Source organism: Spermophilus citellus, assembly GCF_964194105.1.
Source record: "Spermophilus citellus genome assembly, chromosome: 2".
NCBI classification, from domain to species: Eukaryota; Metazoa; Chordata; class Mammalia; order Rodentia; family Sciuridae; genus Spermophilus; species Spermophilus citellus.
Genome location: NC_138183.1, coordinates 56697954 through 56716879, shown reverse-complemented (window position 1 = coordinate 56716879; position 18926 = coordinate 56697954). Strand labels below are relative to the sequence as shown.

General features: G+C 34.0%; 1 protein-coding gene across 3 annotated transcripts in view; it reads right to left on the bottom strand.

Annotated features, from left to right (window-relative positions):
* Positions 1-5686: 5686 nt before the first annotated feature.
* FREM1 (FRAS1 related extracellular matrix 1) overlaps positions 5687-18926 on the bottom strand; it is a 181494-nt gene continuing 168254 nt past the window's right edge. For all 3 annotated transcript variants that reach the window (XM_081278612.1, XM_081278613.1, XM_081278614.1), the window contains 3 exons: positions 18603-18718; positions 11345-11430; positions 5687-9321 (listed from right to left, as the gene is read on the bottom strand). In XM_081278612.1, coding sequence (XP_081134738.1) covers positions 9122-9321; positions 11345-11430; positions 18603-18718 — 402 coding nt within the window. In that variant the 3' untranslated portion in view covers positions 5687-9121. The remainder of the gene's footprint in view (positions 9322-11344; positions 11431-18602; positions 18719-18926) is intronic.

Below are 18926 nucleotides of genomic sequence, written 5' to 3'. Positions count from 1 at the left end.
GAGTGGGGGGAGCAAGTCATGGATAGGAAACCTAAAACAATGACGCCTTTGTATTGACAACCCTTCTCTAAGGCTCCCCAAGAGTAGGCACCAAAATCAACTCTTTGGAAATATTAAAACCTCATTTCATGAAAGATTTTAGACAGATTTATATTTTCTACCCTCTATAAATAAAAGTTGGCTTGACTATCTTGGCACCACCTATGTAGAAACATAATCTTAAGTATCTGTAACATAAATATTAAAATATTACACATTTTCCCTCGGAGGTGCAGGAATTAAGTAACAAGGTGGCACGAGACAAACTGTGAAAAATCGTGACAATAAAATGCAAAAGCAAAGCAGATTTTCCAGCCAGGGTTTGCCTTCTGCTGTGTACCTGATGTTGGGCCCAGGTTTGCCATAAAGCTGAGCAGGACTTAGTCATATTTGCAAAAAACTCCAATTTGGTTCAAATATGAAACTCTAAGAAGCCTTTACTTGTGTCTAATCTCCCAAATGACCTCAGTGATTCTGCCAGGTAGGAGAGCTGTAGGCAAGGAATCAATTTACTGGGAGCCAGTCTCTGCTGGTCCTGTCTGTTAATTAGCTTCTTTCTTGAATCCTTCTTGACTCCCACATAGAAAGAACCACTTTTCTCTCCACTTAGCACCATTTAGATCTTCAAGTGTTGATTTGGAGCATGATTTGTAAACACAATCCTCTTTTGTATATGCAAAAAAAAAAAAAAAATGTGTCCTTAAATGCTGAATGCAAAAGGAAACTTCAAAAATGTGACTCTAGGAAGAGTCATATTTAGAAAATAGCTATTACCCAAGTCCAGTCCATTAGCAAAGCAAATAATCCTTTATGAAGTGAAAAATTATTCCTGAGAATTTGTCTTTTTAGAATGAGAGTTGTGTGTGATGGTTTTTTTCTGAAAGAAAGGAATACTGGGGTTTTAAAAGGGCTCCCACAGTCATAAGCCAGGCACAGTAAAACAAATACCATGTGATCTGCACAATCTATAGAAGTTGAGCTCATAGAAACAGAAAGTAGAACAGTGGTTAACCAGGGGCTGGGGTGAGGATTGGAGATATGCTGGTTAAAGGGAACAAAGTCTCAGAGAGGGGGAATAAGTTAGTCAGATCCACAAAACTAAACCGTGATTGTAGTTAATAACAGTGTGTTGTATTCTTGAAAATTGCTGATAGATTTTAGGTACTCTCACCACAAAAAAATAAGTATAGGAGGTAATACATATGCTAATTAGTTCAACCGAACCATTAAACAATATGTACATATTTCAAACATGTTATATGCAACAAATATAGACTTTTTTTTGTTTTTCATAAAAGCAGGGGGCGGGGGCTCCCTCATTCATCTTGATATCTTCAAAAATAAAAATATCTCCATGTTTAGCACAAATGTCCTAACATGTGGGAAAGTTCTCACTGGGAATAAAGAACCTTGGAACCCCAATCCTCCCACTCACAGCTCCTCCTTTCTGGGGAAAAAATTGATGGGAAATCACTGATGAAAACAGGTCCTGTTGGAAGTTATTGTTCTTCCAAGCAGAGGCTGGCTTTTTATCACACACACATACACACACACACACACACACACACACACACACACACACACCATAGAGTGAAGCTTTTAATTTTTATCTTAGATTGAGGGCTTACTATGTCCAAGTCATATTCTTTATAGTTTTCACATTTAATTTTCACAGTTCTTCCAGGAAATTATTGATATCTTCATTTTATTTGTGAAAATCCTAAGTTTGGGAAATTTAGGATTCATGGCTAGCAAACATAGAATTGAGATATGACCCCACCTCATGTTTTTCTCCCATCAGTTTGCCTATTACCATGAAGCTATTAAAAAGGTGCATATATTATTTTACATTCTATTTTAAATTAACACTATGTGAAAGAACTATCAATTTAATGAGGCAATATAAAATTCTATTAGGTTTTTTTTATCATTGGACATTTTAATCATATAATTTTGCTCCAAATATTTATGACCCTGAAATAAAGACATCTTCATGCATATCATATCATGCATATCTGCTGAAGATTTTCTAACATGTTAGAGAAATTGTTTCTTTTTTCTTTAAACAATTTTTGTTGAAGTAGATTTGACAAATAACAAACTATACATTTAAAATGTATGACTTGGTAGAATTTGACATATATAAGAGTATATATTTATATCTATGACACTATTATTGTGACCAAGATAGTGAATATATCCACCACTCTCAAAGGTTTCCTCATGACCTTCCCACCTAACATCTGATTTATTTTCTGCCACTATTACTTAGCTTACACTTTCCAGAATTTTCTATAAAGTACTATATAAATGTGTACTTTGTGCTCTTTTTTGGTCAGGTTTCTTTCACTCAGCATAATTACTCTGAGTATCATCCACATTGTGTCAATAACTCATTTGTTTTATTCCACTGTACACACATTCCATAGGTTACTTATTTATCCATAAATGGACTTTGGGGTTGTTTATAGTTTTGCCTATTACAAATTAAACTACTATGAACGTTCACACGTACTTTTTTTTTTTTGTACTGGGTATTAACCTGGTGGGGATTACCACTGAGCTGTATCCGCAACTCCCTTCCCACCTTTTAAAACTTTTTATTTTGAAGCAAGTTCTCACTAAGTTTCTGAGACTGGCCTCAAACTTGTGATCTTCCTGCCTCAGCCTCCTGAATCTCTGGAATTATATATGTACTACAATGCCTGGATCATGTGTTAAGTCTTTAAATAGAAATTAGGCTTTCTTTTCTCTTAGTTAAGAGATGCAATGGCTAGATCATATGGCAGGTATATGTTTAACTCTTTAAGAAACCACCAAATCATTTTTCAAAGTGGTTGTGCCATTTTATCATTCCACCAGCAGTGCACAATGGTTCCAGTTTCTCCACACCCCAACCAACAGCTGGAATACTACATCTTTTTCATTTTAGCCATCTATTAGGTATATATATAGTACTATCTCATTGTAGGCTAAATTTATATTTTCCTAATGACCAATGATTTTTACATATTTTTGTGTTTTTATTTGTGATCCATATATCTTTGTGTGTGTGTATGAAATAACGGTTAAAATCTTCTCCCCATTTAAAAAATACCATTTTGATTTTCAAGGTTTTAAAAAATATAGTCTAGATACCATTCCTTTATCAAATGTATGCATAGTAAACTTTCTCTCCCAATCTGTGACTTGTCCTTTCATTCTCTTAACAATAACTTGGTCAAGATGTATTATCCGTTTGTATATCTTGCTTTGTTTGAAATGGTCAAGTTTTGTTTACAATTTTTTTTCCATCAATATTCATGAGGAACTAAAGTTTTCTTTTCTGCTAATATCTTTGTATAGTTTAGTTTTAGAGTAATATTGGCACATAATGTGGAAAGTAGTCCTTCCTTTCAATCATCTGAATGAGTGTTTTGTAGAACTGGTAATATTTCTTCCTTAAATATTTGTAGAATTCTGTAGTGAAGCTACCTGAGACTGGAGTTTTCTTTGTGAGAAAGTTTTAAACTACAAATCCAGATTTTTTAGTTATACGACTTTTTAAAGTTATTTATTTATTTATTTTTGAGCTTCTATTGTTTGTGTTTTCAAAGAACTTATTCATTTCATTTAGGTTGTTGAATTTACTTGTGTTATGCTATTTATGATATCCCCTTACTGTCCAAACTTTAAACTATACAATCTACAATAATGCAGATTGTTAGTAATCCATGTCTTTCTTTGTCCAACTCAGTCTGGAGATTCACACACACACACACACACACACACACACACACACACACACACATTATATATATATATAAATTCTCAATGAGTCAGCTTTTGATTTCATTTGCCTTCTCTCTTGTTTTTCAGTTTGCCATTTCATTTGATTTTCGTTCTGATCTTTATAATTTCCTTATTTCCATTTTTCTTAAAGGGCAAGTGAGGTTATTTCTTTCTAATAAAAGCATTTAGTGCTATAAAATTTCCCTTAAGTATTGCCTTAATGGCATCCCACAAACTTTGATATGTTGTTTTCATTTTTATTCTGATAATCCTTCTTAATTTCTTCTTTGATTTCTTTTTTAACCTCTGTGTTAAAGAAGAATATAATTTAATGTCTAATCACTTGGGGATCTTTCAGAAATATTTGTTATTGCTTTCTAATTTGATTCCACTATGGTCCGAGAACACATTTTGTATGACTTGAATCCTTTTAAACTTACTAAGACTTGTTTTATGTCCTACAGTATGTTCTGTTCTGGTAAATGTGTCATGTGCCCTGGAAAAGAAGATACATTCTGCTGTTGTTGGGTAAAGTGTTCTATATATTTCATTCGTGTTACTTGGTTAATAGTGCCCACACTTCTATATCCTTCTGATTTTCTAGCTATTTATTCCGACAGTTACTGAAAAAGGGGTATTAACATTTCTGACTATGAGTATAGATTGATCTATTTCTCTTTTCCATTCTACTAGCTTTTCTTCATTTATTTTTAAACTTTGTTATTAGATGCATATATGTTTTGGATAATTAGATTTTCTTAATGTATTGATGACATTCTAAAGTGCCTTTATTCTTGGCAATGTTCATTCATCTAAAATCTACTCTAATATTACTATAGCTGCTTGAATTTTGACTAGGTTTAAGGTATCATATCTTTTTCATCTTTTTTGGTGAATATTCTATAGAATGGCTTCATTGTGGCACATTTGCGCATACATAAAAACATAATTTGTTCAGTTTCGCTGTCTAGTACCTTCCCCTCTTCCCTTCCCCTTTTGTCTTCCTCTACCATACTGGTCTCCCTTCTAATTCCTCCTTTCTTTTACTTTAAATGTATTGCATATTTACATTTAAAGTATATTTCTTATGGACAGCATACAGTTGAGTGTGAACATTTTTTTTCCTTGTCAGGTAAGTTGAGATTGATTGCTTTTGGAAAGGAAAAACACAGATGGAGATAGAAGCAAAAGGTGAATTCATACATCATTGCTTGGAAAAAGTGTTGCAGGTTACCATGAGGCCTTTAATGGAAGTGTTGGTTGATTTTTGTTCCTTTCTGTCTTAAGATAAACTGAACTTTATTGCCTAGCAGAGTATAAGGCCTATAAAAACTGCTCAAAATGAACAGTTATATGTGTATGTTATGAGGATAGTATATTCATTTCCTGCATGATCCTGCTCTAAAGGCTTGTAAAGTTAATTTTAAGAAATCATGGTGTTCTGTATATTACAGACATCCAGACACTCTCTGCCATTAGTAACATTTCTTTTCCATGATTGATGGGGAGAAAGGAGAGGGAGATCAATAAAGCAGTGTTGTAAATTTAAAAATATGTCAAATCAGCATTCCCTTCTCCTTAACCAACACACACACACACACACACACACACACACACACACATAAAATAAACAAAAATATGGGTGAGACATAGGGAAAAAATTGCAAAACGTATCTTGGATGAGTCAGATAAACACACAGCAAATACATCATCCCATTTGTAGTTTTTGAAATAAATTTTATTTGGTGATTTTTAACAGTATGTTTTATTGAGATACACTGCGTAACACAAAATAAACCAATTTAAAGTGTTCACTTTAATGGCTTTTAGTATATTTACTATGTTATCCAACTATCATCATCACCTAACTCCACATTCTCAAAAAGAAACCCTGTACCTATTAATAGTTTGTCCCAGTTCCCCAATTCTTCCACTAATCTATTTCATCTTTATAGATTTACCTATTCTGGACATTTGATATAAATGGATTCATATATTATAAGGTTTGGGGTCTACTTTCACTTACAATAGTGTTTTCAAGTATAAGGTAAATATTATCATACTTATCATTCAAAGGTGTTTTACTGAAATATAATAAAACCATCTGCTAAGGATAGGATACTATGTGGAACAGGGGAAGAGATGCAGCCTAGCATTAGGAAGACCTTGGTTGTAAGTACTGATTTCTTCTGAGGATCTCAGTCTTCTCATCTCTAGATGAGATGATGTCATAGATCTCTCCCTTTAATTTCTGTTGCCCCAGAAATCTCTAAGGTACAGAGATACATACTGCTTGTCATTTCACCCCCCCCCCAAAAAAAAGTGTTACAAAATCAATTAACTACATCTGAACCCCTCATATCCTAACAGTCCTGGAAACAGGAAATTTGGGACAACTGCTATCAATAACACTTTGACCTGATTATAAACTCAGGAAGTCAGCACCAGTTCCTTAATCAGGAGAGAAATATCACAAAAGTCACCCTAAGCTGATGTATCTGAGTGTGCTTCCCTCCGATTCTAAAAAGTGATAATGTAATCAATGATTTTCACTGTGAGTTTCTCCCTGATAAAAAGCTTAAGGCTTAAAAAAAAAAGCTATTAGAAATTTGCATATAATTGCCAAGCTTTTATGCTTTAGGTTTCCTATCCCATTCACTACCATATCTTTATATAGAACAATGCCAGTTGCAGAGTTGACACTTATTGAATATTTGTTGAATGAATGATAGGTATATGGACGAATGGAAGTCATATAACTAGAAGCTGCTCTAAACAGTAAACACAAGAGACATACTAAGCTTTCTACCCATTCCTTCTTATAATAGACAGACTCATTGAGATTAAAAAAAAAAACCCACATGCCCCTGGGGGAAAAAAAATATAAAATGTCAAAACTAAAGGAACAATACCTGAGAACTAGAAATAAATTTATTTTTTAAAATGTTGATACAATACTAGATAGAGTACATTTAATATGCAGCTTTATTGCAGAAATAAACACCAATTTATGGCTTAAAATTACACAGAACCATAGTGCTAATTAAAATAGGTACATAGCTTTGGGGCTGTATTAAAAATAAACAAAAACAGAAATGCAAACAAATGTCACCTGGTTTATTTTTACCACTCCTTGGAAAGAGAGGAAATGATTATCATATGCCTTTAAAATTTATTTTTAGCAAATTATATGTTCTGTATTAAAGACCCATATCAACAAGGTTCTGTAAAGTTACACACTGCTGTGCTGGGTTAATGCCCTTGGATACAGGGCAACTTTCCCAGAGTCAGTGTTCAGGGGTGGGGAGGAGAGCTGGTGACATTCAGGTCCTCCTCCCTGCCATTCTTTTTCATAGCTACCATCATCGTCACCTTTTCCTACGTGACCCTTCTGCTCAGCCACTCTCTTTCTCTTCTATAACCGCCAATTCCTCCACTCTAATATGTCTAGTTTTTATAAAAATCAAACCAATCTCCTTTATGATAACATTTGCAATTATAGTTGTGTCATTGTCAATGCAGAAAAGAGTAATGAATTTATCATGCCAAATTTATTACTCAGTTTCCACACAGTTGTTATAGTTCTAGACTTCCAGTTTTAAATAGTTTATACACTTTTCGATTTCTAGTAGGAAGTAATAGCCCTTAAATTCCTTATTCTCGGAACTTTTACTTTTTCCCTAGGATTTAACCTTTCTGTTTTTTCCCAGGAATCCCACCTTTCCACTCTGCAGAGGGCAGTGAATCACAAGGAATTGGCTAGAGCTGGTATGGAGGATGGGTTTGGCATATTTGGGTTAAACACCAGAGGATGCTTATGTCCTGTGCATATAGGAATCAGCCATCTAATGTAAGGAGCTCCCTTCCCTTACTCTGAAATCACATGGAGATTTAACTGAGAGACAGAACGTCTGAGTCTTATCATAACCTCTCTATGTAAAATTTTCCATTAGTCAAGACTTTGATAAATGAACAGAAATAAAACAAATCTGTCATGTTTTCATATCCAGAAACTGGAATAACTTTCTTAAACCATTTTTAGTGTCTATAACACTCAAGTTATTATCATAGAAAAGCACTCTGGTCTTTCATAATCCATTTTAATTCTGAAGTTACACTGGTGCTCAGATAGCAAGTTACATTTGGCACAACCATATTTTTCAGTGATTGTGAAAACAAAAATTTTAATAAACATTTCACAAATAAAGTTCTAATTTCCCTATAATTAAGCCTTGATTTCAGAAGGGAGTTCTGTGAAGGTTACAATGTGTTCATTGCTATGAAAATGTTTCACTCAGCTGAGTTTATAAATTAATAAGTTACTTTTCCATTAGAGAGTCTAGTTAACACAGCATTTCTAAAAATATTAAAGATTTAAGGGCTAAAATTGCATCGAAATCTTTTCTGAGAATATAAGCTTTCACAGGCTCTGTTTTCAATATTACTTTTCTTTGTTTGTCAGCATAGTTCATGGGAACACTTCTGAGGAAGCATTATTTTTCTTCCAAATGTCAACCATCACTCATAGATACTCCTTATTCCAAATGTCCTTGAGAAACACTAGTTGGTACAATAAACACCAACAAAGATGAAGAGATTATGTTACTGCAAATTTCATATGACTCTGGAAGCCTGGGGAAACCCAATCTTTAGCTTTGGAATGGCACAATGCCAACATTCATGCTGGAAAAGGAGTTTCCTGAGTAGCGATGGGTAGGTCTACTAAAGTACAGATAGCTCCCTGAATTCTCATCTGAACTACACCTTTGAAGTTGAACCTCCATCTGCAAGATTCTTCCAACTAAAAGAGAATTTTTTACATCCACAGTTTCTAATTTTAGGTTTCACACTGAAAGGTCCCCAAAGGGATAAACCCACCCTTTGCAATTCAATGTTGACTTAATGAATGAATGGGTAGTTCCTCTGACTGAAGTGCTAGGAGCTGTCATCAAGGCTGCAGAATAGACTCACTTGACATAATGAGGATAAAAATATCTAAGGACCATGAACATTGGCACTGCTTAAGAAATGGAATAGGGGGAGGGAGCAGGTCTTCTGGAATAAGCAAATCTCATAATACTGCAGGCATTTATTTTAAAAGGTACTGAAATACAAAAGTATTTCATCCTGTAAGAAGTATTCATTTATCAATCTTCCTGAAATACTAACCTAGGTACTATATTTTTACTGGATAGAATCACAAAGATGTACACACTCAGTCAAGACAATTTGTCTCTATTGAGTAATCTTCAGAAATCCTATAAATAAATAGATGAGAAATCTCTGGTGGCTTCTGTAGAGCTAGTTACATTTAGAGTTTCCTGGAGCACATGAAATTTTGAGGTTTGCCCTTCATACAGTTCTTTGTTTGCCATTTCCCTCCTCTTTGAACCAAAACACAGTTCTTTCCAGGCTTTGAGTATTGAGGGGGCTCTCTCCTCCAGTTGGTGAAGGTGACAGGTTCGCCTCCAATCCATTCCCAGTGGCCAGCATGTGCTTGATCATTCAAACCTAATGTGAGCCAAAAGAATGTGCCAAACAATTTTATTACATTTACACTTAGATAGCCTTCTAGTCTATTGTTCTAACCACAGTTATGACATGCCAATGTGGGTCCAGGTTCTAAAACAAAGAATAGGAACTAGGAATACTATAAGACACAATAGTGTAAGACTTTGGAATCAGACAAATTTGAATCCAGATTCTAGCTCCACCAGTTGCTAGCTAAGCCTCTTTGGGCAGGTTACTTATGCCACTGAGTTTCCTTTTTGTCGTCTAAGAAATGGGTATGAAAATACATGTAGGGCTGTTTGGAGGATTAAATAAAATAATGTATATAGAACTCTCCACATATGTGTTTAATAAACATCAGCCAGTGTGTATCATTCTACACATAGAACTCTTATCACAGGGCTATAGGTATTTTCTTGCTCCTTGTTCTTCTTCTACTTTACTTAAATGTCTTGGTTTTCATATTTGAAAGTAGCTTATGAAGTATTATTTTTAGTCTGGAGCTTAAGATGTTTCAATCTGCTACAATTCCAATTAAAAAAACGGTTTTATCTTCTTGCCTCTCTATTCCTACTGGCAATTGGTGCAAATTGCATTTTAATGTTGTACAGCTTCTGTAATATTTTCTTAAAGAAGTATTCTTCCCCCTCACTCTCATTCATTATAGAAATAACAAAAGAAAAAAACTGAAGGAATCCATTTTAATAGCATGATCTAACATTTTCCAATTCAAATTTGACCCTGACAACAGTCCCAGTTACAGAGCATGTTATCTTTCCCAACTGATTTTTAGCCAATATTTTTGGGTGAAATCAACTGAAATGTTTTTGTTTAGAAATACCCTATGTTCATGTAGATTGCTTCCTTGAGTTAATGATCAGATAATAATACTATACCTAAGTACTTTGTGAGCACAAAGTCTTAAAAAGCATGGTTAAGGATGTAGATAAAACTTATGTTGCAACCCAACTCTTAATACTCTCAATTCATTTCTGAATTTAAAGACCCACTAAGTATTACAGAAATTTTGAGAAGCCAAGACTGGATTTACCATAATTCCTTCAAATACAGTGCCTCTAAGGAGCAGTTAAGAATACTGACTTTGATGTGCCCTGAGAATTCTATTTCCTAAAGTAACTTATAAAGAACTTGTTATTATTGTCAAAATTATAGAAAATAGGGCTGGGGGTGTGAATCAGTGGCCGAGCAATTGGCTACCATGTGTAAGGCACTGGGTCCGATTCTCAGCACCACATATAAACAAATGAATAAAATAAAGATCCATCAACAACTTTAAAAAAACTTGTAGAAAATATTTTAAAAACTTCAGAAACAAAGGAATAAAAGTAAAAGCATCTATAGTTCTTGAGTAGAGGTAAATCATTTCAAATTCTTTAGCATATATTTCTCTATATTTATACATATACCTTATGCATATGAACTTCTCTTTTATTCTAAATTATTCATTCTTATGGCTGTGGACTTTGATTTTTTTTTTATTCACCACCTCGTCACAAATGCAAAGCATTACATATTTTACATATAGTATGTAGCCAACATATCTTTGTTGAATCAATTAATAAACAAGCATAAGGCATTTTGTCATGCCTTTAATAGTTAAAACCTTATAAAAGCATTAAATATATTTTATTTCAACATTAAGTAAGTGTGCCTTCACATGACCACATTATAATTTAGCCATTCCCTATTTACAAATAATTTTAATTTTTAAAGTTTAGAAATATCATTGTAATATATTCTCCTAGCTATCAATCTGACCACATCCCTAATTATTTCTTGGAACAGATGTCTGAAAATGAAGTATTGTGCCAAAAGGCTTAAGACAAGGTTTAGTTTTTGGTGCTAGGAACTGCTAGTTTCAAAAGACAGATGATTAGACTAATCATCTAATCATTGCCCATTATTGCAGACTACGATTACTTGGTTGCTAGAAGGGAGCAGGAGGTGTTGGTACCTATTCTCTTTGTGTTCTGCCTCCCTCTTCAGCATAACAGATACTTGCCTATCCAAAAGGGCTTTCTTCCACTGATGTCCCAGAGCCACTGCATGTGCTGCCTGGACAATACAGTTACGAGATTTCCCAGGTGTCTATACACAAATGAAAATAAGAATGTCAGCAACAGGGAATTGACATTTTTGCTCATACAAAATGCATAACATAATAAAAACAATAAGTTTAAAACACCAAAAAAGGTGTTATATGTAGAAAGGATTTTTCCAAGACTTTAATACTCTATTTTTTCTTTCATGAGTGTCTGCAGGGTAGGGATAGTTGACAACAGGGAAAGTGTTCTTATAGTACCTGCACTTTAAAAAGCACAGTTCAATGAGTTTCACGCATCTTTTTGTAAAAATTACCAACTGCTTACTTATAAAAATTAATTACTTAATGAAAAAATACTTTATCTCTTATAAGAGATTTTTTTCTCTTATAAATTTAGCAATTATCCAGTTAATTTGATCAGTAAGGTGAGTCGATTATTCAGACAAAATGACTTAAGATCTAAATTTTGAGTTTAGTGTATTTAGTCAAATTACCCAATAATTATAACCATCTCATTATACTCAGGGAAATATGTATATCCCATTATCAAAACTTCATGTATTTTGTAGAAGTTAAAGCATCTGTTCTTATAAGCACATATAAAAAATTTCCCATAAAACAGAATTCTCTCTGAATTATTTTTGCAAACAGTTGAATTATACAATAAGGAATATTTGATTGTGCCTAACTCCCCAGCAGTTCTTATTAAAAGCTCTTTTAAGATGCTTTACAATAAAGACAATAGATTACATCTTTTCTTTAAAAAAAAGTTTTAGAATACAAATCCACAATGTATACATGTATCATAACATCACATTTTGCCCCATAAATATACATGATAATTTGTCAATTAAAATTAAAAGGAATAAGTTTTTTTAAAATGTTTAAAAACTTGAAAAATCAAACAAAAAAATCTTCATGATTTCTGGCCTGCTCAATATCCATTGACATGAAAATAAGTAGAAAACAAAATTAGCAATATTTATAAGGGTTAGATGACGATTGAACTAAATTTAATACATTTTTCCAAAGTTCAGATTTATTTCTCTAATTTTGCCACATACATTAAACATAATTTGTCTGTTTCTTATTGATTTTTACTCATTACTATCAGTGCTTTGCTGCTCTATAATGCAATGTTGCCTTCCTGGTCCCTGAAATATGTAAGACTCTTTGCCCTTCCACCAAATGACTTCAGGTACTGAATTTGGGTTTTAGGACTTGGTTCTGATCTCATTATTTACTGTCAGCTCCTGTCTGACAGTTACAGCAGGTAGGATGGGGCAGCTTTCCTCCCCTTTTTCTCACATCCAATATGGTCATTCTAATGTTCTGTGGGCTTAGAACACAGAATATCAAACTCTGTTCAGTGTAGGCCAAGGGAGGGCTTGAGTGGCTGCCTCAGCCAGTATTGTGTAGTGGACAGAGCAAGAGACATGAGAGCTCCACTTCCTTTTCTACCCCTTCGGTCCTTACTGAGCTCCCTGATTTCCTTACTGAACTAATTTCCTTATTTCACCAACCTCACACACTCAACTTCATCATCAGGAAGCAATGGGTTTATTCAAGTATATTCAGCTTTCCTCTAGCTTGAAGATTCCTGAAACTATCTTTAAAACAGACTTTGTAAGTTATGTTTTAGCTGCTTAAATACAATTTCAGTTTTCTATCTGATTCTCCAAAAAGCAGGACATCCCATAAAAGAACCAGGTAGGAAAATAGCTTTACTTCAGATTGGTCAAGTGCTAGAGTGCAGTTATATACAAAAGAAATATTTGTGTATTTGCATGTTGATTATTTTATAAAAATACCATTCCTTTCATTTTTGCTCATATACCCATAAAATATTGTGAATATTGTCTTATAAAAATGTGCATTGTAGATATAAAAATGAAATATATAGCCACACATACACAAATAAAAATCCTTTGGAACCTCTGAAATTCGAAGGCATTCAAAGTACAAAATTAAAAACAATGCCTAATTTTTCTGGTTGTAGAAATAAACACCTTATTGTACACACATACAAATATATAACAACAAATCCCATCAATATGTAAGACCATAATGCACCAATAAAATGTGGAAAGCGAAAGAAAGAAAGAAAGGAAGAAAGGAAGAAAGGAAGAAAGGAAGAAAGAGAGAAAGAGAGAAAGAGAGAAAGAGAGAAAGAGAGGAAGGAAGGAAGGAAGGAAGGAAGGAAGGAAGGAAGGAAGGAAGGAACATCTATTTCTTCTAAAGTTTTTGATTAAGTATCAGTATATTTCAGGGGGATTCTTTAAGAATCAGCCAGCAGGGGTTCCAGACACTCCTGTGGGAAGACAAAATGGTTTCATAGATAATGATCTATAATAATAGAATTAAAAATGTACAGTGACTGCCTTAGGAAATGAGCAGATGAGATTACAATATGTAAATTTAAGAAATGCCTAATCCAGGAGTCTGGCTCCTTTGGGTTAGAAAAATAATAAAATACCAATGGGGAGGAAAAGAGATTGGAGATAAAGATTGAGTTGAGCTACTAATCTGATTAGGAACAAGGGATGAAGTAAAATGTGCTGTTCTTATTGAAACAGAGGCATTATAAATGACCCTCTGTAAAAGATCTTCCAGAATATATACTAGTGAGGGAGCCCCAGAACAGAATTGAATAATGGCCCCTAAGACTTCAGCATACTATATGCATACTAATCCTAATTACAGAATATAAAACCATTTTCTAAAATACATAATAAGAATGTAAATCTCCAGGTTATAAAATGTTAAACTGTGACTTTGACCCAAAAGGAACTGACAATTCCAGAGGAGTACCCATTTCTAAGCCAACAGAGTAAATACAATGAACCAGGAAAGTAAAGAATGGTGGGAAGCGTGAATGCCCAAAGGATGAACAAAAATATGCTGAAAGGGAGGAGGGGACTTTGGGGTTCAGTAAAAACTTATTCCGAGGAAGTGGCCTTACCACCCAAAAAAGTTGTTCCTGGAATGATTGATCCAAGGGAATATGATGACCTTTTATTTTTATTTACTTTTAATCTGCTAGTAGACAATTTTTGAAATATCTGTAACTAGTACATATAAGTGTAGTCATTCTTTTTGTCCTTTTGAAATAAATGCATGTTGAAGCATCATGCAAATGCAATCAATGGAAAGGTTTATATTTACATCCACTCAGTTTTTACATCCATTCTTTCAATTAAAAGTATAAGATTAGAAGTTTTAAGTGATGTTTTAAAAATACCACACCACGTGTATTTTCTTTACTTCCCTTACACACCCTGGAATATCATCAGGAATGGTATTTGAGAGATATTTTAGTTTCTGAATCAATATGGGGGATAGGTAATATATAATTTGAAAAAGTTTATATTGCTGATAATGAGTTGTTTTTCTAAACTATGGTGTAAAAGCTCCAGGTGTCCTTAAATTTTTTCTCTTGTTCTGGGAGTTTTTTCAGTTTTATATCTAAAAAGAAGTCACAGTTTAAAATGATTTCCTGAGACTAGAGTTTATCAAAATAATTCCAAAATAGTTTGAGTAATAGTAGTTCTGAATCTGCTTATAAAAATACTGTTGGATGTGCTTGCTATGATCACTCAGATAGATTAGCAGGGGAGGTGGGAATTCTTTAGCTATTATCATGGATTTCATAATGGGTTATTCCAGAGCAAAATGTTTTTCCACTTCCAGTATTTCCAAACTCATTTATTTTCTAAAATATGTAATCAATAAATATTGCTTGCAGCTTATATTATTGTATTTAGGTCCATGGTACTTCTTAATTGGACCTATAGTAAGACATCAGATCAATAAATACTAAATACTGTTTTAAAATTCAGTATTTTTCATATTCTTCACAGGGAAGGGAATGTGGTAAGGAATGACCAAATTATATGACATTAATGATGTAAAATGTAGTAGTTTTCGACTTGCCACAGAGGACAGCTGGATCTGGAGAGTTATTATGTCTATTTCTTTGATGAATAAGGAATTATTTAGTTATTGGATTGTGGGGCCAATACAAATAGTACTGTAAAAATAGTACTGTAAAAAATATGGTCTGGGGCTGGGGTCATAGTTCAGCGGTACAGTGCTTGCCTTGCACATGCAAGGCACTGGGTTTGATCCTCAGCACCACATAAAGTAAAGAAATAAAATAAATAAAGTAGGGGCTGTGGCTCAGTTATAAGGCACTTGTCTGGCATGTGTGAGGAGGCACTGGGTTTGAGTCTCAGCACCACATATAAATAAATAAAATAAAGGTTTGTCAACAACTAAAAATAATAATAAATAAATAAAGGAAAGATATTGTATCCATCTTAAAAAAATCTTTAAAAAAATATGGTCTGGTGCTAAAGGTTTAGCTCAGTGTCAGATCACTTGCCTAGCATGTATGAGGCCCTACATTCTGTTTCCAGCACTTCAAAAAACAACCAACCAACTCAACCTCATCAAAGTATGGCCTGATCTAGTCATTTCCAGTTCAATAAATGCCCAACAAACATCTGTTGAATGAATGAATCTATAAACTCAGAACTTGATTTTACCTTAGGTTTGCCCTGAAAGATTAGCTTGATTTAAGTCCAAAGAAAATTTGGAAATCATAATTTAATAAAAATCTTAATAGTTCTTTGCTGTGAGAGATACAAAAGTTCTAGCACATAATTTTGAAAACCAACTTTTGGTTAGCCCAACACAAAGATAAGAAATCCCCTGTACTGATGGAGTTAATTGGAGATTATAATGGAAAAGTAAGTCCTATCTCTTTCATTTACTTACTTAGATGACCATAAATGAATGTTTTTCCTTCCTTGAAACTTTTTTATTTTAATCTGTAAACTGTAGCTAATAATACCTGCTTTCCTCACAAAAGTGATGGGAGGATCAAATAAGCTAATACAGGTGAAAGAATTCTGTAAAATATAAAGCATGACATAAAAGTAAGGCGTTATTGGCAAGAAGGCACATAGAACTGGGTCAGGCTAGTGTAGGTCATGGGTGACAATGCTTAAAACCAAGTTGCAGATGAAATCTTGGGTCAAGTATGTGAGGAAGTAGGAAGGCTTTTAAATTAATCTGGGCCTTAATTTTATTATTGGTAAGATTGAATTGTACAATATTAATGGATCTGTGAAGAAACTCTGTAATTAGTGTTGCTACTCACCATTAAAAGCTAGCTGCAATTAAACTGACTGATGATAATAATTTTAGGGTATCAACAAGAAGTTATCAACAATTTTACTGTCAGTTTCCAATAGTTTATAAAAATGATTTTTAAAACCAAAAAGCTAGAAGATCATCATCTCAGAATAAAGAATAGTCTTTCTAATTAAAGATAACTGGCAACCGTACATTAACACCTGTGAATGGGTGAGAAGACATTTCTCAACACATGCTGTCCTTATTTTCTCACAATATTAAGACCCAATAAAAGCTTCCCTGGAGACCAGTGGTTACCAGCACTGTCCTTTGAGAACCATTGGAAGATGACCAATAAAGGGTCCTCCAAACTCAAAGTTGGCAGGGTTGGGAGTGAGGGGGAGTCCTGTCCATCTGCACTTTTCTAAAATATTTGTTTAGTTGTTGATGGAAACTTTATTTTATTCATTTATTTATATGCAGTGCTGAGAATCGAACCCAGTGCCTCACACATGTAAGGCAACTCCAGGCCTGTCTATCTACATTTTACCAGAAAATCTTTGCAATGACTTAATCTTGATAACCTTGACTGAAGTACAGTTACATTTGCCTTCATTTCCTCAATAAAGAAACTGTAATTCTCCCTTTGGCAGCTTTTTGCAATCTTCTCCTTATCCATCCATGGAACAATTATCCAGAATAAGACATAGAACCTTCCATCACTCTAGAATATTACTTTGTGCACAACTCACAATCCCTGCGATGATCATTTGTTAATACCAAGATTAATTAGATTTTCCTATTCCAATAAATGGAAACATACAACATGTATTTTGTTGCACAAGGCTGTTTTCTCTATATCTGGTTTTTGATTTATCAATAATTCAACCACATAGTTAGAAGTTACAGCATTTCATTGCTTAAAGAAATTATAGAAAAATTTATTCTCTTGTCAATGGAGAAAATATCAAGCACTTCTACAAATCAATATCAAGAAGACAAAGGCCCAATTATTATTACTATGAATAATTATTATGAAATCCTTTCATATTTCTTAGCATATGTTTTTATTTCTCTTGTTTTAATACCTAGGAGTAGAATTGCCAGGTATAGGGTACATAGCTTTGTAAAAAACTTTCAGACATTTCTACAAAGTAGATGCACCACTGTATACTTCCATCAACAATACATGAGAAATAATTGCTCTGTGTCCTCGTTAGCACTTGATGTTGTCATCTTTATGATTTGACCTTTTTAGCAAGTATGAAATGATATTTCACTGTGGTTTGAATTTTCATTTACAGATATCTAGTAGCACTGAGGACCTTTTAATTTACTTATGAGCCATCTTCCAGTTTCTTGTTCAGTCTCTAAGTCATGTGTGAGGCCCTTGTCTTAATGGTGTCTTTGGATAAGCCTAACTTTTAAAATTTGGTGAAGAATAAGATCTGATCAATATTAACCAGGTATCCCTCTAGTCTCAATTTCCAGCTGTAGAGCACATTAGGGTAATTGCATTGTTTGGATAATATCTAGGTTGGCAAGTAAAAAGGAGGGTCAGGGATGGTTGCATATACATTTTAAAAGTCCTTCTGGACTAGATAAGTTCTGTTGTCGTTATCTGACGTGAGTCTTCCTTCACTAAATGCTCTATTTCCCAGTGAGCCTTCATCTAGTTTGGCTTTATAAGCATCAGTACTTATTGTCAGAAGCCTGATGCTGTAAGGCCTTTCATTACTATTTCAAATCAAGTATTTTCAAGTCAAGGGGCAGGAATTCCTAGCACATAAAGAAAAAATTTTTTAAAAAAAGGTACCAGAACTTAAAATGCTGCTGACTCAGAAAAGCTCCTGTGACTTTCTCAAAAAGACTAAGACAGAGAAAAGGAAGAAATATATACATTATTAAGGTTAATCACAAATTCATTCTAAACTACAAGCTCCTCCAGGCTCCTCAAACAAAGCCAGGCAGATATGAGAGAGTACTGTTGAAAGAATGAATCTGACTTGCAATTCCATGAGAAAACAGAGAAATTATGCAAGAGAGGATCAGTCAAATGTGAAAGAGGGTTCCTTACTGTTCCCTGCAAGCTCGGGTAGCCACGGTCCAGGTGCCTTTCTGCTTTGGGATCAAGGTGTGACAGTAGCCTGAATGAAGGTGCCATCCAACTGGACAAGATTTGTCTTCCACTTCCTGAAAAATAGTTGTCTGTGTTCACACAACAAGGGACTTTACAGTCTAGAGTCTGCTCTCAACATAAGGAGTCGTATGAATCACTTGACTCCAATGTCATCACCACAGTCACCCTAATTCCACTCGTCATATTGAAAAATGCAATGGCTTCATACCACTTCATACCACTGTAAGCAAAGTTTCAGTGTTACACCTTGGACATTCTGGT